The sequence below is a fragment of the Myxocyprinus asiaticus genome, chromosome 25 (assembly GCF_019703515.2).
Source record: "Myxocyprinus asiaticus isolate MX2 ecotype Aquarium Trade chromosome 25, UBuf_Myxa_2, whole genome shotgun sequence".
In the NCBI taxonomy this organism is placed as follows: Eukaryota; Metazoa; Chordata; class Actinopteri; order Cypriniformes; family Catostomidae; genus Myxocyprinus; species Myxocyprinus asiaticus.
The window spans coordinates 21503247-21526850 of NC_059368.1; the positions used below are offsets into that span (position 1 = coordinate 21503247).

The following is a 23604-nucleotide window of genomic DNA, read 5'->3' on the forward strand; positions in this document are numbered from 1 at the left end:
GGGAGGGACTGACAAAAGTGTGTGTGGGGGCGGGGGGGGGGGGTGGGTTTAAACACAAAATGAGTCATACTAGTCCATTTTAAACTCATTGTTAGAATTCGTCTATGCCAGTCTTTTAAAAAAAAAAAACCTTGATGTTTTGAAGTAAAAATCAGCATCTTGGACAGAACAATTGAAAGGAATAAGCTTCACAATTTACTGGAACAAAAAAAAAAAAAACTACTTTTTCTGTTGTTACAGATAATAACAAGGCTACATTGCTTGCATCACTTTCAAATGAGCCGTTTGTAACAGATGTACCATTGAGGTGAATATAAAATGTATTGCCACCAACATAAAATGAGGTAACAAACACAGCCAAGTTGGCTAATCTGACCCAGTGCAAACAGAAATTGCTTGCCAATCTGTTTAAATTGAAATTATGCTATCCAAAAACACACCACCAGAAAGGAAATTTACTAACTGCAAATGTGCCATACAATTATTTTAGTATACAAGTATGCAGATCAGTTGAGAGCTGGATTAAAAAAAAAAAAAAAAAAAAAAAAAAAAACCACTACAGGATCTGCACAATGAAAAAATAATAATATAATGTGTTCTTCTGTCTATGGGTCCTTTGAACATAGATTGATTGTGTCTTTGTTGAAGGCACATATTAAACACATTTGGTGCATTGTAGATCTATAATATCTTTATACTGAAACTCCTAATTGTGTCACATACAGGGAAAAAAAGACAAATCAAGAGCTCTTATCTTAGAAACCATTCAAATGAAAAATTACAGCATACATTCACAGAAAAAAAAAAAAAAGCCACCAGAGTGGAAAGTGAAAAAGGCTTAAAGATAGACCATACGCATATAGATAAATAATCTGCTTGCTTTTTTCAATGTTCTGAGAACCCCTTCCTTTCACAGTCTTCGTGGATCTTGTATCGTAGATTAAAGTTAACCCCAAATGAACAGTAAAGCCTATGCTATTTGGTCATTTCAAAATAACTCATTAAAATTATAAATCATTCCTCTGACAAGGAAGAACGGTTAAGGGAGAATCAGAAACCAAATGAAAACGGTTATATGCCAAATGCACGAGATGTGTCTAGAGAGACAACAAAAAGAATTTGCTGAAGTGCAAACCAAAAGTAACCGATCCCACACATGTGGTAAGCAAAATTTTTCAAAAATACAGCTTGTAATACTGACTTAAATAATAACAGAGTAATTTTTTTTTTTCTTCTTTTAAAACAGAGAAGCAGACTGCTACACTGACAGAATAAATGTACACGGGACCCATCAGCAAACACTTTCCACCACCTAAAGTGGTGTGAAGAACAGAGTGCAGGGGTCGTTTTCTTGTTGAGGCTCAGTTCAAGGCCTTTTGATCCCTCCCCACCAAGCTTGCACTAGAGTCCTATCCCATGCATGAAGATAAAAGATGGTGGAGAGGAGCAGGCAGATTCCACCCTCTGCTACGAAGAAACGGTGACTGGATTCAGAGTGCCATTACGACTGTAGAATTTTGAGAAGGCCTCCTCCAGCACAGTCGTAAGACGTGGTTGATCCCCCTTAAGCCAGACAGATAGAACAAGTTTGAAAGAGTGGAGACAGGAAAAAGAGAGAAAATTAGCAAGATAACTGTATGTACAAATGTGGTAAATGGTACAGAAAAGCAACATGGAAAAGGTACATAAGATAATCCAAAGATAAACTAAATGTAAACAAAATGAACAAGTGGGTATCAAATATGGATGGGAAGGACTGTTGGCTAATCGACTATTTCTCCAACTGACTAGTCGATTAGTGAAGTTTGACAAATTTTTTAGCAGTGGTGCTTTAAAGGGGATGAATTTACAGACACAAGTGCTCAGACAGGGTTGTAATGTGGAGTACTGTCAGCCAGTGTTAATCTAGTCAATGAGAGGGTCGAATGCAGCATTTTGAACGCAGCATCATTCCAAATCTATAGTTTTCAGTTAAAGATGTCATTGTAGTAAATCACTATTCACAGTCAGCTAAAATGTATTTAATCCAAGAGTGAAAGCGTCCAATAACATAGTGATTACTGAAATTAAGAGAGTAGTATTCGGGTAGTCATGTGATTCCAACATGGCAGCCCCCATGAGGGGACCCTCTCCATGTAGAATAAAACAGCTTTAACAAGGTTATTGATATGACTAGAGTCCTCATCTTATGATACGAGTGGTAATAATTTTATACATGTTTCAAAATTACAATTTATTTCTTTAGGAGTATAACTTTTTTTAATGAGGAAAGAAATTACTAAGTGCACCTATTAATAAGTCGACAACATGTAAGGTCATGTATACTCATTCAACGGCTTTCCTTTATCGGAGTAAGTTTATTTACACTGGCGGCCAAAAGTTTGGAATAATGTACAGATTTTGCTCTTATGGAAAGAAACTGGTACTTTTATTCACCAAAGTGGCATTCAACTGATCACAATGTATAGTCAGGACATTAATAACATGAAAAATTACTATCACAATTTAAAAAAAAAAAAAAAAAAAAATCTGTACTTCTTGAACTACTTCAAGTGTTCTAATCGAAAAATCCTCCACGCAATGACAACTTTGCAGATCCTTGGCATTCTAGCTGTCAGTTTGACCAGATACTCAGGTGACATTTCACCCCACGCTTCCTGTAGCACTTGCCATAGATGTGGCTGTCTTGTCGGGCACTTCTCACGCACCTTACTGTCTAGCTGATCCCACAAAAGCTCAGTAGGGTTAAGATCCATAACACTCTTTTCCAATTATCTGTTGTCCAATGTCAGTTTCTCTTTGCCCACTCTAACCTTTTTGTTTTTCTGTTTCAAAAGTGGCTTTTTCCTGAGTCTTCTCTTTACTGTTGTACATGAAACTGGTGTTGAGCAGGTAGAATTCAATGAAGCTGTCAGCTGAGGACATGTGAGGCATCTATTTCTCAAACTAGAGACTCTGATGTACTTATCCTCTTGATTAGTTGTACATCTGAAACCTTGACCAGTGATCTTACCAGCTTATCTAATGTGCACAAGTATAGAGCGCATCAATGTCAAAAGCAGAGAATAATCGGATTATTTCAAATCTCATCTGAGTGCGTTTTCTTTCTCAATCATTCATCAGATTTTTGAACAAGCTGATTTTTCCAACACATTGGTGTGCATATAAAAGCTTTGCACATCCCTAGTATAAAAAAGCTAAACTCAGAAATGTTTATTACAAAAGAAGCTACTGTGCAGTGAGAGATATAAGAGAAAGAAACATTGGAGTCATAGTAACACAGATGGTACTGCCTCATCCCTCACAAAAGAGCCAAGTCTGACAGATGACAATGCTGAAGCAATTAACTGAGATTGTTCCTTCCTTATACTCAAGAAACAACAAGTGACTGCTTATTAGTACCACAGAGGAACAAACCATTACAGTGAAAACCACTGTTCAGAGCATTTCATGACACAAAGAAAACTGACAAAGAATAGCAAATAGTTGAGGGTACTACTCTTTCGAAAGACAGTTCTAACATAAAGCCATTTGGTACACATGGTAAAGCTCATGAATGCTAATTTGTACTAGTGCTGCAATGCCAAACCCTGTTGTAGTATTGTCTGCGAGAGATCTGGCCCTGGTCTGTGCATTAAGAGAGGCGAGGTAGTATGGGACAGTTCATCCTTGGTGTCTGCGTTGTTGGCGGTTCTTATTAGCTCATTATTAAAGTGTTTGTGTGCGTCTTTTCCCCATTGCTTCCTCACTCTCCTGGGAATCAGCCACTGATTGCTCCAAAAATGTCCTCAAGCAACTGAATTATTGATTCATTGCTGGAAACACTTTTGAAAATGTTGGCGCTTATGCTTTGAAAAGTCAGCTCTGTGAATTTTAACCTGGTGGCAACTTTTAAAAACTGGCCAAAAGCACCATGTAATATTACCAATAGTTTGAGCTATTTATTTTAAAATTAAAAATGCCAACAAATAGTACAATGTCATCTTATATGGCAAAGAAATACAGATTATACCTCAGTATATAAAATTACACTGCTAACATGTTGCCTAAACAATATCAACACAAGAACAGGACTTATCTAAATTAAAATACAGATATCAGAAGGAAATGTAATCTTTCATCACAAATATTAACCAAGTACACTATACTCTATATAGAGTGAAATCTAAAATCTCTTACCTCACTAATGAAGCCAAGCTGGACCAGTTCCACAGCCAACTCCTGTACATTCTCATCTAAAGAAAGAGGGCACAGTTCAAACTCAGTTTCTCCAATACTGTGCTGCAGTAACGAGTGAAATGCTTGCAGTGAAAAGTGTTTTATGTTAATAATGTTCTCTTTTCTAAAGTTGTACTTCTGATCACTCCTTCGGATGCAGTTCATTGTTTTAATATAATTCAGCATAACTGAACACGTTTATATTATTGTGCCTTTATTATTTCATAATGCACAAATGAGCATGTGTAAAGGAAAATGAAGGTCCATGAAAAAAAGAACACAAGAGCATCACGCCACAAACGTCCTCCATGTTAAGTATGCAAATGCGTATACTTGGCCAACGCATTGCAAAAGCACAGCCACGTAGTACATTACTTGTTCTTGTGTTACTGGGCTGGTAACACACAGTACTCGACAGCATTACCTTGAAATGTCTGTGCCATTAAAGCCGAAGATGATGACCTCCCTTGTGGCAATGTTGAGAATGCAACGCATACTTGCACTGCGTAAAGAACTGCATTCTGACACATTTCGGAATGCAACAGCACATGCGATTGAGCTTGCGCAACTAGATGCATTTGTGTTCACGTGCTTGTGGAGATTATGTTTCAGGCCTTAGACTGATAAAATACTTACTTGGTGCCAAATCACAACTCAAGTGTCGGTTCAGCTTATCTTCCAGTTTTAGCAATAAGGTCAGCTATAAAAAGAGTAGTGAGGAGAAATGAATACAGAGTAACACGTCAAGCTTACATCAACATCAATGAACACCTTAAGTAAGCCTTACATGATGCTTTGCTCCTTCCTCCACAGGCTCGATATTGCACTGCATTTGTACAACCTTAATGGAGAGAGAGAGAGAGAGAGAGAGAGAGAGAGATAATCTTTAACACCAACATTCAACACTAAATGACGGTTTATCCATTTAAATGACTGTAACCACCTATCTAGATTTAGCAGAAAGGGAACTAGATCACTATATACAATCCCACACATGGAGAGTCTGACTGACAGCGGGGGGTGGTGAGAAAACTGTCATTTATTCTTGAACGCTAAAACACCTCCCCATTTACCATCTCTTTAATTCATTTCTCACCTTCCTGGTCTCCAGTTCTGCAGGCTCAGGCGTGGGCGTCTTGACAGAGGGTGGCACGATGGGGGACTTGACAGCTTCTTGCTGAGGCTGCTGTGGGCAGGGCATGCCAAAAGCTGTCAACGGATAGATTCCATTCCTACATCACAAGAAACAAGAGTCTTAATTACAACATTTGTGACTGCTTTCTTCAGTTTAAGGAGAATGAAAGCTGGTTAATTCAAGCACCTTTGCTCAGTAGTGCTTATTGTGTTTGGATCTGGTAAATGAGATGTTAACTTTTCAATTTGCTCACCTCACATCTTCAAGGAACTTGTCAAGCTCCAAGGCAGGAAACTGTGAGAGTCTGATGGGTACAAAGACAGGATTATGACAGCCATTTATGTTGCATGACACATTTGTGCACTATGACAGTAAAGGGATAATTGACTCAAAATTGAAAATTGTCATTATTTACACATCCTCATGTTGTTCCAAACCTGTATGACTTTCTTCTGTGAAACACTAAGGTGATTGTTAGAATGTTAGGTAGGGATGGGACAATATATCGAATTTCGATATATCACGATCCAAAGAAATGACAAACCATATCGTGGCGTAACTAGATTTTTCGAAATTTGCAACATTGTTTTCTGTCCGTGTGATCGTAAATGAAATAACCCGTCAAACATCATAATCTCTCTATCGCACGATTTTATCACCACATCGCCTTTTTCTACACGGTTTACAAAATTCCCACAAGGTCCTTGAAGCGCTTAAATTTAGCTTTTATACCTGGAAAAATCGCCTTGTTTTGATGAAAAGCGCTTGAGAATAAAACAGATTGTTTCCGTGTAATGTGTGTCCACTGAAGATGAGGCAACTCCACTTTCATTGAATAATGTGTCTTAACATCTTTTCTGTTCTTTACAGTCAGATACAAAAGTAAAAAGAAATATTAATTTTAATCTCACGCAGCATGGATGCGCAAAAGTAACCTCTCATTGATGTTCGCTGAACTGGAACACTTGTGAAATGCATGTTGAAACTCTTAAAGTGACAGTAACCTTTTTAGCATTTACACATATCAATGTAAACTCAATGTTTTTACTTGTAAAGTGTACACATTATTTCAAACAGTGAAAGCTCATATCATTAATATATAAATAATATATGTACACCATTTCATGATATAATAATAATTACTAGAAATTTAGAATTTTTGTATTTTTACAAAGTTAAAATGTGATTATAATAATAATAATAAATGACAAATAATTTGAAAAAAATAAACTTCACTTTCAAATACTTTTTTCAGGACAGGTTTTGTTTTCGGTTCTATCACTTGATCAGTCTGAACATACCCCACTATTTTTGAAAGCTTATTTGTTTGTGATATTTTCTTATAGAGAAAGGTATATGAGTAACTCTTAAAATTTGAGCATTTATATTGCGTATTAAAGAACTTTATTTTGATGAGAATTATCATGTGTATTTTGCTAAATGTTTTTCAGAAAATAAAAAAATTCTGTAATATTTTGTAATTGAAGTGTTATTATATCAAATCAAGATTATATCGAATCGTGAAGCTCATATCATACATCGAACCACATCATGAGATAACCACGTCGTCCCATCCCTAATGTTATGGACTGACAGTGTCAGTCACCATTCACATTCAGTGGATACTTTTTCCTTACAATTAAAGAGAATGGAGACGGAGTGTCGGTCCATAACATTCGAACATCTCTCATTGTGATCCAAAGTAGAAAGAAAGACACATGAGTTTGAAACAAAATAAGAATACAGAATTTTCATTTTTGGGTGAACTATTCCTTTAACACTTAGCTCTTTTGATCCTTATGTTTATCCTCATCACAAATAACTATGCAAATGCATCACATGAGGACACTCACTTTAGCTGGACCTCTTTCCTTTCCATGATCACCTGGTTAGGGTCCATGTTCTTCGTCATTTCCTCTAAAGCATTTTCAGGGATCATGTCTAGAACCCAGAACCAAAGGGAAATTCGTTTTAATCGGTTAAGCATCACTGAATCCCATACATGAAGGTGACGAAAAGAAATGGCTGAATGATTAGATTAGCTTGGTGACTCACGCTGGTGACTGACGATACAGTGTGCAGCCAGGAGTTTCAAAAGAGGCACTTCAAACAAAGCTTGGTGGAAAAGCAGCTCTCTGGCTGTGGGCCTTTTACTGGGGTCGACTTCAAGACACTTCTGAATGAACTCCTAAAACACATGCAAAACATTGTAACTAACATAGAAACACTTCACACTGACTACTATATACATTCAAAGATTGTATTATTAACTACTGTATTAAAATGTTGCTTGGCTCCTATACTCACTCTCTGAAGTGGGTCCTCCAGAGACTGGATGGCACTGTTAATGGCTTCTTGTGACACGTATGATGACTCTCCATTACTTTGGATTTCCAGAACAGCCATCTACAAACCCAAGCAGAAAAACCCAAATCACTGGTCTGATCGGCCTGATGCTCTGATGAAGATCTGCAGTTCACAACAAAGAGCACTCACCTCTAAGGCGCACATTCCAAAAGAATAAATGTCCACGGCTGTAGTGACACTGGCAACAGCTTTGAGGGAAAAGGACAATTTGTATTAAGTCACCTTCACACAACAAGAGTACTGAGTCTGTAGAGTTTATAACATTAACTGCTGTCTCAGAAATGTTTTAGTAAAGCACACATTTTTACCTCCATACTCTGGAGCAAAGAAGTGCAAACTCTTTTGTTCCTCTCGACATGTTTTGACGTGGTTATTAATGGTGTCTGGGGCCACTACAAAGACACAAAAAACCTCAGCAACAATAACAAAATCTATAATATTTACACATCCTCAAGTGTTTTAGCCCACCTGAGCCAATTTTGATGAGCCCATTGTGCTGTATGAAGATGGTGTCACAGGTCAGGTTTCCGTGGATGATGGGAGGTTCACATGAATGCAGATAGCTGAGGGGAAAGTGGACAGAAAGCAACTTGAAGCGGAACTTCAAAACGGTAAGAAATAAACAGCTATGAGATTTACAGACAACATTCCTGATCATAGGAGATTTTGTACCCCATTCCTAAGAATGGCTCTATAGTAAGCTATGGTAAAAAATCAACTTATGATTCAAAGAAAATTCATCAAATTAAGTCTGTCTAAAGAATGAGTGAAATAAATATTAGCACACTCACCTTAAGGCAGATAATATCTGAGTGCACCATCGTTTCCATGCCTAGAGAAGAACAACAAAGAGTTAACAATGACATCTGAGCACACAAGTATGTGTCTGATATTATATTACTACAAATCCCAACCTTTGAGTGAAACTAAAACAAAACAGACCTAGGAATACAATGGGAACAGATACACAAGGCCGTGAGAGTAACAGAAGCTTTTAGCAAATAAACTGTTAAACCCGAAAATAAAGTATTGGTGCATCCTTACTTATATCATTCAGATTTTATAAACAATTCTGATCTGAACTCAAACTGTGGGCTAGTGCATACATTAAAGCACAGTCAACAATGACACATTTTGAAGCAATTCAATTAAAACACAAGATGCATTTTAGTCTGCAGTGTGATGTTTCAAAACCGCATTCATACCTTTTCATTCATGGTCTTGTGATTTTTCTTTGTCTTTTTTAGAAACTGCTTTAGGCTCCCAGAGGACATGTACTCTGTGATGAAAATAACCTGAAGGGGGTGACAAAAAAGTCTCATTTCAACACTGCATTTAAAAAAAAAAAATCAAAATGGCACATTTATAATAATGGTTCTGCATGATTCTGAATACTAGCTTTATATTAACGGAGCCTTTGATGCGTTTCTTACCCTGGCTCTGTTCTCCTTCACATCTGCCCAATACTTGTGAAACTTCACTATATTCACATGCTCCAGCTGGATTAGGTTATCAAACACTGCTTTCACTTTTTCCTGGAAAGCAAATAAACAGTGTAATCAATTTAAAAGTAAAACTTTAAACTAATAGTTCACCCAAAAATGCTAATTCTCTCATCATTTACTCACCCTCATGCCATCCCAGATGTGTATGGCTTCTTCTGTTGAACACAAATTAAGATTTTTAGAAGAATATCTCAGCTCTTTTGGTCCATACAATGCAAGAAAATCGGTGCCAAATTTTTTAAGCTCCAAAAATTACATAAATTTGCATAAAAGTAATCTGTAAAACTCAAGTGGTTAAATCCATGTGTTCAGACATGATATGATAGCTGTGGGTGAGAAACAGATCACTTTCGCATTCTTCTTCTAGTGTTTTTGGCGATTCACATTCTTCATGCATAACACCCCCTACTGGGCAGGGAGAAGAATTTCTAGCAAAAAATGACTTAAATATTTATCTGTTTCTCACCCACATCTATCATATCACTTCAGAAGATTTGGATTAAAACACTGGAGTCATATGGATTACCTTTATGCTGCCTTTGTGTGTATTTTGGAGCGTCAAAATTTTGGCGCCCATTCACTTGCAATGTATGGACCTACAGAGCTAAAATATACTTCTAAAAATCATAATTTGTCTTCTGCAGAAGAAAGAAAGTTATTCACATCTGGGATGGTATGAGGGTGTGTAAATGAGGAGAAATTTTCATTTTTGGGTGAACTATACCTTGAAGGGAACTATGACACATAGGTAGGCTATGTAATGCTCAATGTCTTGATTTTTAAAGGAACGGGTTATTAAAATAAAACCCTAAACCCCATATTATTTTAATATACAATAACATCAACTTGCTAAAAAGGTATGGAAACAAAATCACTTTTTAATGACTGTACTCACTGCACTTGTCTAATGTACTTACGGTAATGCAATCAGCAACATGGAAGGTAATGCCTGTCAAAAAGCAACCTCTAAAATTATTTACTAAATTCCACGATGAGCGTCTGCCAAGCAAAGTGTGGCGCAGCAAGTGGACTAGGGCTGGGTGATAGGACGATGTAATCGGATACTGACTATGTCTTACAAAGATCCCGATGCAGATTGCGAACAGACAATGATTGACAATATTGGGAAATGGCAAAACCATGGATCTGGGAAGTTGGCAAATATATTAAAGAGTGACCAGGGTGTGAAACTACCACCCGCCAAATGCAACGAGGCTGAGGAGGATACATTTTTTATTCGATAAGAAATGTGCATAAACTATGATGGAAATACATTTACTGAATAAACTCCTATTGAATTTAACAGGAATACAATCATGTGACTGAATAATTCATTCATAACTGGACGAACCAATGGACCAATCATCGCAACTGAATTGTTGCCCTTGTCATTCTGCATTACCGGTGTCCTAAAAATCCAAAGCCCACATAGAGTTTGCAGAGCAAATAAGTTAAACAAACTCATTTCCAGTCATGAAACAAGTTAGTGTTTTGTCTGCACGTCCTAAACCGCAAGTATTTTATTAAGAGTCACACAGTTGCTACAATTTCCACGGAAGTGACGATTTTGTTCTTTTGAACGCAAGGGATGGAAACGCGGCTTTATCCACACTTTGTTTTTGCGATACTGATTTTTCGCATAAATTAAATTCACAACTTGGATGGAAACATAGCTACTGCTTATGACTGATTCACTGTTTGTTCAGAGCAGTGCAGCACGAGCTGGAACAGGTCTCGTGGAACAAGCGCATGTAAAGAGTTTTCACTCTTTATCAGTTTTATTAATCTGAAAACTGTTTGCAAGAACATTCTCATCTGTGAGAATGCTGCAAATGATCTCTGATCAACTCAGGAGGTGCTATGAGTTTACTTAGCTTTATTTCCACACGGTTGGAACACAAACATAAATTCGATAAGAACAACATTTGGCAGCATTATTTTGGGAACAATAATTTGTTAGGCTTATTTATTTTGATTATCATTGACTTTACATTTATAATTGTCTTTAGTTCTTAACCTGTAGGCCATTAGTAATTTTCCATCTGTTGTGTTGACGGATGCTTGCGTGATGGCAAATGGAGCCGGCTGAGAGGGTAAATGTTTGGATTTGGGGAGGTGGTGAAATAAGATGTTTTGATCACTTTGTTAGTTTAATGCTTTTTTCGTTTAGTTTAAAGTGCAATTTGAATTTAGAAATTATTGCTAAAATATTTTTTACATATCGCCCAGCCCTAATGTGGACTTGCCAAACAGATGGCTGTCCACACATTTATGCCAGACATTAAAGAATAGAGTTTGATTAAAAGTGCTTACAGGCAATGACAATGTGAAGAAAAAAACAAAGAAAAAAAAACCACTTCCAACACAAGAGTGATAGTTCCATAACCACAGAGAATGGTTTTCTCACAGTTCTCTTCAATAATAGCTGAAGGCTCTGAGTGAGAATGCGATTTCCATAAAGGCTTGGCAGCTAACAGGTCAGACCACTTTGTAAAGAGCTTACTCCCAAGAAAAGCAAGCAAGCACACTTATTCTTTGAAGCAATCAAGCTGTCCTAACAAATATAATAGTAAGATAATCATTGGTAATACTAATTAATATCTTTTCTTATTAGAAAGCAAGAATACAGGAAGCATACGGTTGTATCTTCAGCCAAGAATGGAGATAACTATCAAAGGTGAACTTTCATGATGGGTGTGCTCACTTATCCTGCTTTGGCCTTACATCAGGTGTTTGCAAAAGTTCAGCTGGACTTTTATTGAAATTCATGTGGAATACATGTAATTCATTCACATGGTTTGTTTAAACTAACAGCTTACCACCAGTTCAGTAATACAGGCAACAACTAGGAAGAAAAGTGTGTAACCAAAATCATATCTGCATTGTTGTTAATAAGCGGCATGCTGGTGAACCCCTGGGGTAACTTGGGTTTGAATGTCTTCATGTGGCAAAATTGATCACAACAAACATTAAACTTGCAATGTTTATGTTATAGGTAATTTGACTGAGTGGAGATTCAGTAACTATTCCAGATATCAATCTGTAGACACTACCACCAACTGTCAGTACAAATCTTTCTCATAACAACAACAACAACAAAGCAGGCACAGAGTTAGTAGCTCTACCTCCTGTAGTTTGAAGTTCTTCCGCTCAGAAAACATGACCTCATTCCACACAACCTCCACACCCTCCTCTGTGTCCATGGCAAGGTAAGCATTGTCGATACCTGGTACATTGCGCTGGTTAACCTGTGGGGAGAAAAGAGCTTGTTACTCAAAAAAGATACAAAATGTGCAAAAAGTTTATTTAATTTAAAAAGCACAATCCATCTTATAGAGCAGGGCTCAGCAACCTGTGTCACGCGGAGGGATAATCACTAGCATGCCAGCAACGGCTAGAGAGAAGTAGACTACTTTATTTATATAAATTCCGCACCTGCTTTCCAATCTACATCTTGATGTAATCCCTCAGCATGTTTTCATGAGCAGAATGGGAGGCTAAACAAAAACTTAAAATGTGATGAGACTGCAGTATACCCAACAGACTCGTGCAGCGCGTGCAAGCCATTCATGCATCACGAGCCTGCAGCGCTTCAATTTCGGTTAATCACGTGAGTAAATGCGCCCACTTTGCTGCGGTCAGGCTGCGCAGATGACGGCCTACATTCAGTGTTTCATTCGTTTCTTTTTGCTTTCAGAACACATAATGTAATAAGGAAAACACCACTATTAATCCTTGAGATTTCCAACCCAGCATACAGGTACACCCTCCTTAAAACATGGTCACATTCAAAATTACATTATAAGAGAAAACAAACTCATATCATGGGGTTCAAAAATCTATTCAAAATATAAATGAAACCTGGAAATAAAGTTTTAGGATTCTGCTGGTGCAATTCACTGAAAAGGGCCAAATGTGCGAATGTGATGAAACGGCTTGTGATGTGCGAATGGCTTGCACACGCAGCGCGAGTCTCGTCACACTTTAATAGTGTTTAGTAGAGCCCGACCAATATGGGATTTTTGAGACCGATACCGATTTTAGAGGGGGAAATTCACCAATTACCAATATGGTGGCCGATATATTTAATGTTTGAGCTGGAATGAAAACAGACCTTTTCTATGTGAATTTTTCACCAATTTTGCACCGATATGACAATGCAACGGTACTCAGAAGGCTGCTTTCTTAAACAAATATTTTTGTTTAACAGATATTTGACATTATACATTGTTGACAAATTCTAGAAAATAAAGAATAAATAAAAATACAATATATAGCTAAATAAACATCAGTACTGTTTAGTATCAGTCAAATGCTGACCATTAAAATAAAGAAAAAATTGAAATAAAATAAATAGCTAAATAAACACCAGTACTATTTAGTATGTCAAATGCTGACTATATTAATACTGCCGAGTCAAGAGATAAACAGATAAGCAGTGGTGTTACACCATATTCTGCTATACAAGTTCAGGGGAAAAATTCAACGGTGGAAAACCAGACTTTTAAATATTACATTTTATAAATGCAACGACAGGAATTGTCCGGTTGAAGGGGGTACCAAACTGTGAATCCTGAACAAAACAGTTTGTTGAATACATGTTTACTCATTAGCTTCCACTCAGCTGACAACAATGAAAGTAGCTACATGGTTAGCTAGTTAGCTATAAGCTCGTTGCCACGGAGAGTAAAAGACGGACGTTGTTTATTTTACTTTCCAGCACTGTGTCTCACCAACTAGGTAACAACATAGCATGAAATCAACACTCAGCAGACACAATCCACCACCACACCGTTGTCTGTTGAGCTGCAAAAAGTTGCTCTGATGTTTACCTTTCAATCTGCTACATTAATTACTGCACTGACAAACTATAGCTGGCTAACATAGCAAACAGATGTGATAAACATGAGTGACATGGTTGTCAGGGACAAGGTTAACGTTATATTGAAAAAGGAAAATGATGGGGTCATTGTTTATTAAGTTTCCAGTATGTATTTCACAAACTAGTTAACTTACCGAGACACCGCTGAACTCCGCCCTGTCTGCAGAGCCACTGTCAGTTCAGAGTCAGCTCTGTAAACAATGGAGTCGGAGCGCACTCTGCTGGACAAACTACGATATGACACCAATTCTAAAGCATTGTTTTCTGCATTATATGTTCTGAAAAAAGTTTTCACATCGGCGCATATCGATAAAATATACACAGATACCGATATATTGGTCGGGCACTAGTGTTTAGTCTCCCATTCAGCTCATGAAAACACGCTGCATGATCACGAGAAAGGATTAGGCTACACCAAGATGTAGACTGGAATGCACGTGCGAAAAACGTCATAAATAAATAGCCTGCTCCTCTCACGCTGTTGCTTGCGTGCTAGTGATAACATGATTACAATGACATAATATAAGAAATATTTAAGATTCCACACAATTTCATGATCAGTCATCAAATAAGCAAATTTGTGACCTTAACGGTGTCAACTCATTTTGGACAAAAGGACAGGATTTCTTTCATTAAAGCACTTATGATGCTCTGTGAAAATTCACATTCAGGATCATGATTATATCATATCATCAGGTTTTGCACACATTTTTTACTTAAATTTATGCTGATAATATCATCTGTATTGAAAAATAAATTATTAAAGTAGAAAAATGCAAAATAGAAACATTTTCACAAGTGGACTCAAACTTCCGAAAATCACATACATGCGCATGTTTTTTTTTTGGGGGGGGGGGGGGTCGGCACAGCCAAATAAAAAAATGCGGTACCTCTTCTCTCCGTTTCTGCCAGCGCCCACAGGGGCTTTCCTCCAGAATCTCTGATTCATCTTCACTTTCCTCCTCCTCATCCTCAGTTGCCGATGGAGCAGGTTGTGTTACAGTGGAAACTGGGGGAGACACTGAGGAGACCCCCTGGCCGGTAGGTGGTGAGGCTGCAGACTCAGACTTCGCATCCATTGTGGATGCAGGGGTGGGTGCGGCAGTCTGTTTTCCTTCTTCTGACATCGTTGACTGAAAACTGACAGCCCTGTCCTGAACTGCCACAAAACAAGAAGTCTGGCTCACTCACACCTCGAGGACAGGAGGCAGAGAGCTGCAAAACAATCAGGAGCGATTCGTCACAAACAGTATAAATGTTGTCTTAAATATACACAGGATCTTTCACAAGTTTCAATATGCAATTGTTAAACTTAGAAATAACTTTTCCTTTTCATGTATCTTTTAAGAATTAGCCTATTAATAACAACTTGATAAGTCAATTTTGTCAAGACAAAGCTTGATGTCGGCTTGACAAAGTCTTGTCTGAAAGTTTAAGCTAGTTTTAAAGGTTTGAAGTTTAATGGTTTTACAGACATTACAGTAAAACAAACAGCTAGCTAGATAGACAGATACATGGTCATACAGAAACATGGTCAGACAGACTTTCAGACTGACAGACAGATAGATGATAGATAGAAAGACAGATAGACAGACAGAGTGTGTGTGAGAGAGAGAGAGAGAGAGCTTAAAGGCCCAAACATACTCTATGCAAGTACGTGAACGCAGACGCACCTTACTACGCAAGCTCGATTTCACGTGTCATTGTGTTGTGAAATGTGTCAGCGCTCAATTCATAACCCAACGCAAATACGCGCTGCATTCTCAGTGTTGCCACAAGGGGCGCTAGAGCGGATTTTCTTCTTTCAATCAACAACTGTCATGGCGGAATCGGGCAGCAATTTGAGTTGAAACTTTTAGAAAAATATATACGACTTTTTGTCCCCAGTCCATTCAAACAAACTTGTTTTTTCTCCGTGTCTCTCTCCACTCCTCAACTATCGACTCATCTACCAAATCTGGTTTCGTGGTCACGCCTAAAACAAATCTATTGCCCCCTTGTGGTCTGAGATTTGTAACCGCCAGAGCAACGCAAAAGCGCAAGTAATGTATGTATAACGGGACCACGTTTGGCCAAGCGCTCGCGTCTGCGTAGTTGCATGAAGTATGTTTCGGCCTTTAAGCAGCTTAAAGCAGATCAAAGGCCTTTTGTGGGTTTGTTTACATTTGAATTTTTGGACAGTTGGGAGTTTGAATTAACAAGCTTTCTTTTGGCCTGTTTGAACATTCTATCACTAGCTATGTTTACATCCAAGATGTGAATTAAATACATGTAAAAAATTTGAATATCACAGAAACAATGTGCAAATAAAGCTGCGTTTCAATCCCTTGTGTTCAAAAGGACAAAATCGTCTCTTCCGGGGAAACTGCAGTCACTAGGAGGCTTTCATTAATAAAATACTTGCAGATTAGAACACACGGACAAAACACTGTAAAGAATGTGTCTCATGTCTCGGAGCGACAGCGTGTCACACAGATCTGGAAGCACCATGTGGGTGCATTCCTCCATCCTTATGACTTAACCGCGCAGATCTACAAGACATTTCCCAAAAATGGCTATAAACCTGCTCTTTGGCACAGTTCAAGCTTGTATTCGACTTATTTGCTATGCAAACTCTATGCAGGCTTTGGATTTTCAAGACACCAGCATTTCAGGATGACCAGAGAGTAACAATTCAGTTGCGATGACTGGTCCACGAGCAGGGTTGGGGAGTAACAGAGTACATGTAACAGGGTTACGTATTTAAAATACTAAATATAAGTAACTGTATTTCACTACAGTTACAATTTAAATCATTGGTATTTAGAATACAGTTACATTCAAAAAGTATTTTGATTACTGAAGAGATTACTTTGCATTTTATTGTCATTTGTTTCATTTAATATTTAGTCCTTTCAGATGGAAAACATTTATACATATAAATGATGTGATCCAAAGTGCATTTGAACAGCGGTGAAACACTTTCTTATGATGTGTTACATTCATACGAACAGACAGAGAAGTACGTTTGAAGCAGTAGAAATAGAAATAAACCTTGTGTAAACTGTCAGCTTTACGCTAAGCTAAAATGTTATTTCTAGCCATTTTACATGCACATGTTACCAGGCACGATCATATTTGTTTACCAAGAAAATTCACGTTGGATCATAATTAATTTTTTTCTAGTAAGACCTTTGATATTAGGGCAAAAATCTTATTCTTGATCATTTTTGTATTTTTTTTCCTGTAAAAATCCTTAAAACAAGAATAATTTGATTTATCTTGTTTTAGAAACAACACTGCATAAGATATTTAGGTATTTCAAAGAATGTATTTTTAACATGTGTATTTTGTCTTACTGTACTGACAGAGTTTTTATAGTCAAAACAAGTGAAAAAATCTACCAGTGCTGAAGAAGTGATCCAAAGTATTTAGAATACGTTACTGACCTTGAGTAATCTAACGGAATATGTTACAAATGACATTTTACAGCATGTATTCTGTAATCTGTAGTGGAATACATTTCAAAAGTAACCCTCCCAACCCTGTCCATAGGTTAGTCCAGTTAAGAATGAATTATTCAGTCACATTAATTTTTTAAGTGCATCTTGTACTCCTAAAAAATTAAATGAGTTTATTCTGTAAATGTATTTCCATCATAGTTTATGCACATTTCTTCTTATCTAATAATAAATAAAAAAATCTTGAATTTATAAACATTTAATTGAATTAAGTTTACTATGTGCATTTTGGGGATTTTATTTGCATCTTGGTGTTTCCATCCAGCAGTTTCTATGCGATATCCCACTCTGTGCATAAAACTACATGGATGGAAACCCAGCTACTGTAAGTCTATGGGATTTATTTTGTTTTTTGATCATCCGCTGTGCAAAAACAGTATGTCTTATCAGTAAGAAAAGACATAACAGTCTGAAAGTCTGTGCAAAGTTTGGTGGATGGGGCTTGAGAGCTCTAGGAGGAAAATCTCTGTCAAGCCACCATAATAAATATATTGATGTTGACTTTTGAAATTAAAAAAATCTGATTAACATGAACCTTCTTTTACATGCTGACCTCAACAACAATGATACACAACTAGATAAGACTGTAAAATCAGCTGGAGCACAATCAGATATGTGGTGCAGTGATGTTTACATTATCTTCCTCTGCGGGGTTTCTCGGAGTCATGACCTCAATTCAACTCAAGCCACAGAGAATATTCAAGCATGAAAAACAAACTATCCGGCAACTATCCAACCTGACTGATAAGATAAACCCCTAGAAAATAAGCCATACGGTGACCCACCAAATAAACGTTTAATGTTTATGATCTTACTTTAGTTTATCCTGAAATGAGCGGTGTCGCCAGCTCGCCGGAAGCAGCTAACCGTCGCTTCCTCGATATATCAACACAGAGGTGGAGAATCCTCAGAGGAACACGATAAATCCTCAAGCGATGTGGGTCGGTTTAGGAGTCCAGCTCTCGGGGATTCAGTTAGAAGTCCACAAAATTCCTAAGATATGAAAATAACCGTTCAGTTTTCCTTTAGCCGACTTGCGAGCGAGATGCTAACAGTGTCGCTCCGCGGCCTCGAGAGCCTTCGCGATAAATATACGTGGAAAAACAGCTTTCTTGGGTGATACGGTTAATGTTAAAGAAATCAGTTAAACAAACAAAGCTTTACAGCCACGCTGTGCCGGAAAATGGCCTAAAACAGGAGTACAAATAAAGACAGGCTGACAGATTTGAGGCGGTTTGTCGGATAGCCGCAGATGCTACACTCCCAGATATTCGCTTTCTTCACAAGTCCTTAAGTAATTTGTTTCCGTTCAGGAGACTTAAATATACAAATGCGAACAGGTTCGAAGTGGCAATAAATTAATTATACATCGACATGGCTGGATACATATAAACCGCGACAACTCTGAATGCTGTGTCCTGTATGAATCCCCTATGTCTAGCGAGTGAAGTGTACACAGCGCCCTCTATTGGATGAAATGATTCTGCCACAATTTAAAGGCGCACTCGCGATAGGAGAAAGGTGCCAAGCGTTGTTCCTGGCAGGCTGCTCTGCTTTACAGGCTCCATGTGGTTAGGATTAGGGTGGGGGCGGGGTTAGGGTATCTGCTGCCTGATAGAAACAAACTGTGGCCCCTTTGTTCAATGGGCGTCATTTTTTTATTCTTAAAAAAAGTATTACTCCTAATGAAATTAACTGCAGTTTTGAAACATATGTATATCATGATGACTCGCATGAGATGAAGACTCCAGTCATATCGTTAACCTTATAAAAGCTGTTATAATCTACGTGGAAGGGGTCCCCTCATGGGGGCTGCCATTGATAGGATCACATGACCAGCCGAATACTTCTCTCTTAATTTCAGTAACTACCCTGTCATTGGATACTTTCGTACGTGGATTAAATTAATCATGGCTGACTGCAGATAGTGTTTTTCTACAATAGATGTGTTTGCAGGGTAAACTTCGACAGCGGTGAATGGGAGATCACAGCAAATATTATTTTCACTTACCCATTTGCTCCAAGACCAAAAGAAAAATGTTTCAGCAATTATTGTACCATCTTGTACTGTTTGCACACGTTTGCACATGCACTTTATGTAGCATTGTGTATGTCTTTTATTTCTGTGTAGTCTCATGTAGTTCTGTGTTTGTTTTATGTTGTTTCATGTTGTTTTTATGTAGCACCATGGTCCTGGAGGAACGTTGTTTCGTTTCATTGTGTACTGTACTAGCTGTATATGATTGAAATGACAATAAAAGCCACTTGACTTGAAAACAAATCCACTCTTATGTTTGAATGACTTTCCAGAAGAGGAATAAAATAGAGAGCGTTGGATTAAGACAGTAAAATGGAAGAAGATGCCAGATTTACTGTCACTCTCTCAGCAGCTGTAATAAAAAAAAAAAAACCTCGCAGCTGTGGTAATTCATTTTTTTTTTAAACTAATTCCAGGGTAATATAGTACAAAGCATAATGTTATAAATTTACACTCAATATTTTAAAAATGTATAATATTAAAAAAAATAATTTGCGAGATTTACGCTGATAAATAAGGCATAAACGCATCATCACAGTCTGGTGAAAAAGATCTATGGCATCTTTAACTAAAAACTAAGTGTCCCCTAAATGTCAGTGCAAGTCCAAAATGACATGAGCAAAAACTTATGAAAGGGAGACTAGTGAAAATAGAGAATAAACACATAATTTATTCATTTTCATCCAGGGAGATCTGATATATTATGAAATAAGAACACATCCAAACAATTCATTATATACCATTTTTTAGTCCCCACAATAATGTGCGTAAATGGAATGTGAAAAATTATAGTACTTGAAAGACTATGCAAATATTAATGCTTTAAATAATATAATTCTATATTCAAATGACCTCATTACATTGAATGTTTATGTCGGCAAGTGGCCAGTATCATTTTGGAGATAAATATAGTAATTTTCAAATTTCAGTCCAATTTTGTGTAATAATTTCTTACACTTTGGCAGTCTGATCAAATAACGAGTCAAGAAGAATTTGTTAAAAACTGAGGTAGACAGGTAGTTCAATTGTGTATGGGTTATCTGTGTATTTCAAATCTTAAACTGGACCTCAGTTATTCCCATAACCCACACTGGAAATGTCTGAGGTCATCCACTGGGATGCATGCCCCCATTTGACAGGCAGAAAGAGAGAAACCCTCACGTCCCTTTAGGAGGTCTATAAATAGAGTTCACTTCTAAGATGAAAGGGTAAAAGTTGGGCTGGGTGTACTGTAAGTGTATGCAAGCATATGTGTGCATGTGTCAACTGGTCTTAAGCAATAGAGAGTTTATTTGTGCACATGGCTAGCCAGCGGTGTGCCTCCACCAGAATATAAAGGAACTGTGGATTGGAAGGAGTGAGCTGATCAGCAAAGAAAATTGATCTACCTCAGCCTTTTTGGACAGATACTGAGCCTCAAATTCACTCAACTGTCATATAGCACCATCAACCATAAAGGAAAACCAAAAAGAGCAATATGGGAGTAGAGGAGAAGTTGTCAGAAACATCTGTCCAAACAATTGAAGCTGCTCCACAGACCTTGGGCAGCAGTGTAGCAAGTTTTGCTGCCCCTAGTAACATCTATTCAGCAATTTTAAGCCGTAATGAGGCTGTTAAAGATGCTCGACGGCTCAAGGACTTTCAGGAGCTCAGAGACAAATATGTGCACAAGAAGGTTCTGTTTGAAGACCCCCTCTTTCCTGCTCAAGACTCCTCTCTTTTTTACAATGATAAGTACCCTCTTAAGTTAGAATGGAAGCGCCCATCTGTGAGTGACATACCTTAGGTGGTGTGAAACTTGGTGTTTTTTATTGTGCTTAAATTATTTTGAAAACATCAATTTCACATGATTTCTTAACATGATTTTTTTTTTGTGTGCCCAAAATACTTGCATAATAATAATATATTCATAGCTGCTTAAAAGCTGAAGTGTGTAATTTCTGTGCCACTAGCACCACTAAATGGAATGGCAAAAATAAACATTGTTTTCAAACAGCTTTTCCCGAATACACCTCCGGCTGCTGTTGATCGAACAAGCAGGTAGTCCTACCCCCAACTCACACCACTGGTTGAGTCAGGGCTGGACGGGCCACTCAAAAGGAATTTTTATAACACCACAGAGACACAGTGTTAACAGTTTTCGAGAAATTGGCTTTCTTATAGTTAAAGGGATAGTTCATCCAAAAATGAAAATTCTCTCATCATTCACTCACCCTCATGCCATCCCAGATGTGTATGAAATTCTTTCTTCTGCTGAACACAAAGATTTTTAGAAGAATTTCTCAGCTCTGTAGGTCCATACAATGCAAGTCAACAGAGTCCAAAATTTTGAAGCTCAAAAAAAAGCACATAAAGGCAGAATAAAATAATCCATACAACTCCAGTGGTTGAATTCATGTCTTCAGAAGAGATATAAGTGTGGGTGAGAAACAGATCAATATTTTTTACTAAAAATCTCCACTTTTAAACAGTCCTCCTAAGTGCTCTTCTCTCCTTAGAGTTCTTCTTCTTTAGTTTTTGGTGATTCACATTCTTCTTGCATATCACCACCTACTGGGCAAGGAGGAGAATTTATAGTAAAAAAAAAGGAATTAAATATTGATCTGTTTCTATCTGAGTATGCAGCAATGCTGCGGCATTAGTTCAGATATTTCTTACAGGCATGCTATAAGTGATCCTTCAGTGTGTGTGTGGAGTTTATGGCTGCGATTTAGCACGTTCTAAAGTCTCAGGCTGCTGACTTGCCAATTCATTTCATGCTGTGTGTCAGTGCTGGACAGGGCAAAGTTCTTCTGCATCAAAACCCTGATTATGAACTTGGTTTGAAATGTGACTGTATTTTCTCCTCACCCTTTGAAACTAACTATCTACGAGGAGATTTATCATATGGCTGTAAATTGGTTTTCACTTATACCCATTTTTTTGGAATTTAATGTATTGGAAGTCAGATTTATGGGTTACAAAGTTGTTAATGAAGGTTTAATAAATAAAAGTGCAGCTAGTAATTTATTCCTCAGTAAACAGTTTTAGTCCTGAAGAAATTAAAAGTAATTTTGAAACATATGTATAAAATCACGACCACTCACATGAGATAAAGATTCACTCCAGTCATATCAGAAACCTTATAAAAGCTGTTTTATTCCACATGGAGAGGGTCCCCTTATGGGGGCTGCCATGTTGAAATCAAATGAGATCACATCTGAATACTGCTCACATAATCTCAGTAACTGCCCTATTACTGGACACTTTCACTCATGGATTAAATTAATCATGGCTGATTGAAAACTATTGATTTTGAGTGATGCTGCATACACACTGCTAGGTGTCAGTGTAAGTCCAAGATGACAAACAAAAAATTATGTATTTTAAATTAGAGTGTTATGAAAATTGCTGGTAACTGTCTAATTTTCATATCATGTCACCAGAGGCTTTTACCAACATGCTTCACTAAAAACATAATCTCTGTTAAATAAACATGATAGTACTTGAAGAATTTTTATTCAAGACAGTATACATAAATGCTAATACATAATTCTGTAGTCAAATACATCATTGGATAGAAAGTCCACATATGTTGCACTAAAATGTGGAATGAAACATAGTCCACCTGTACTGAAAATTTTAAAACTGCAAAACAGCATTTGCAATAGTCTCTTTACTGGATATTCTGTAGTGTTTTATGTCAGTCCATCTCATGTAGCTTATAAAAATTTGGCCTATTTTTAATTTTATTTTAATTGATGTGTGCTATATACATTTACTAGCTTCGCTAGTAATATGATACTGCTGTCGTGGCTGGCCTTGTTTACTGAACACTGTTTATATGCCTGCAAAGCCTTGGCTTGGTCGTTAAAAATTTTTGGGGCGTAGCTTCAAATAAATAGTCAAGCAATTTCACATGTAATGTGTTTACTGACACTTTAAAAATAATCAGATGGAGGATGGTCTCAATGGAGATG

General features: G+C 37.4%; 1 protein-coding gene across 1 annotated transcript; it reads right to left on the bottom strand.

Annotated features, from left to right (window-relative positions):
• Window positions 1–517: 517 nt before the first annotated feature.
• On the bottom strand, window positions 518–19079 carry nrbp1 (nuclear receptor binding protein 1). Its single transcript, XM_051655460.1, has 18 exons — window positions 18423–19079; window positions 14998–15322; window positions 12351–12473; window positions 9154–9255; window positions 8926–9015; window positions 8512–8552; window positions 8189–8283; window positions 8029–8112; window positions 7850–7908; window positions 7661–7759; window positions 7409–7541; window positions 7207–7294; window positions 5607–5657; window positions 5315–5450; window positions 5006–5059; window positions 4855–4918; window positions 4180–4235; window positions 518–1563 (listed from the first exon to the last, which is right to left on the bottom strand). Exons 2-18 carry the CDS (start codon window positions 15232–15234, stop codon window positions 1468–1470), a joined length of 1608 nt encoding a protein of 535 aa, XP_051511420.1. The 5' UTR covers window positions 15235–15322; window positions 18423–19079; the 3' UTR covers window positions 518–1467.
• Window positions 19080–23604: the final 4525 nt, after the last annotated feature.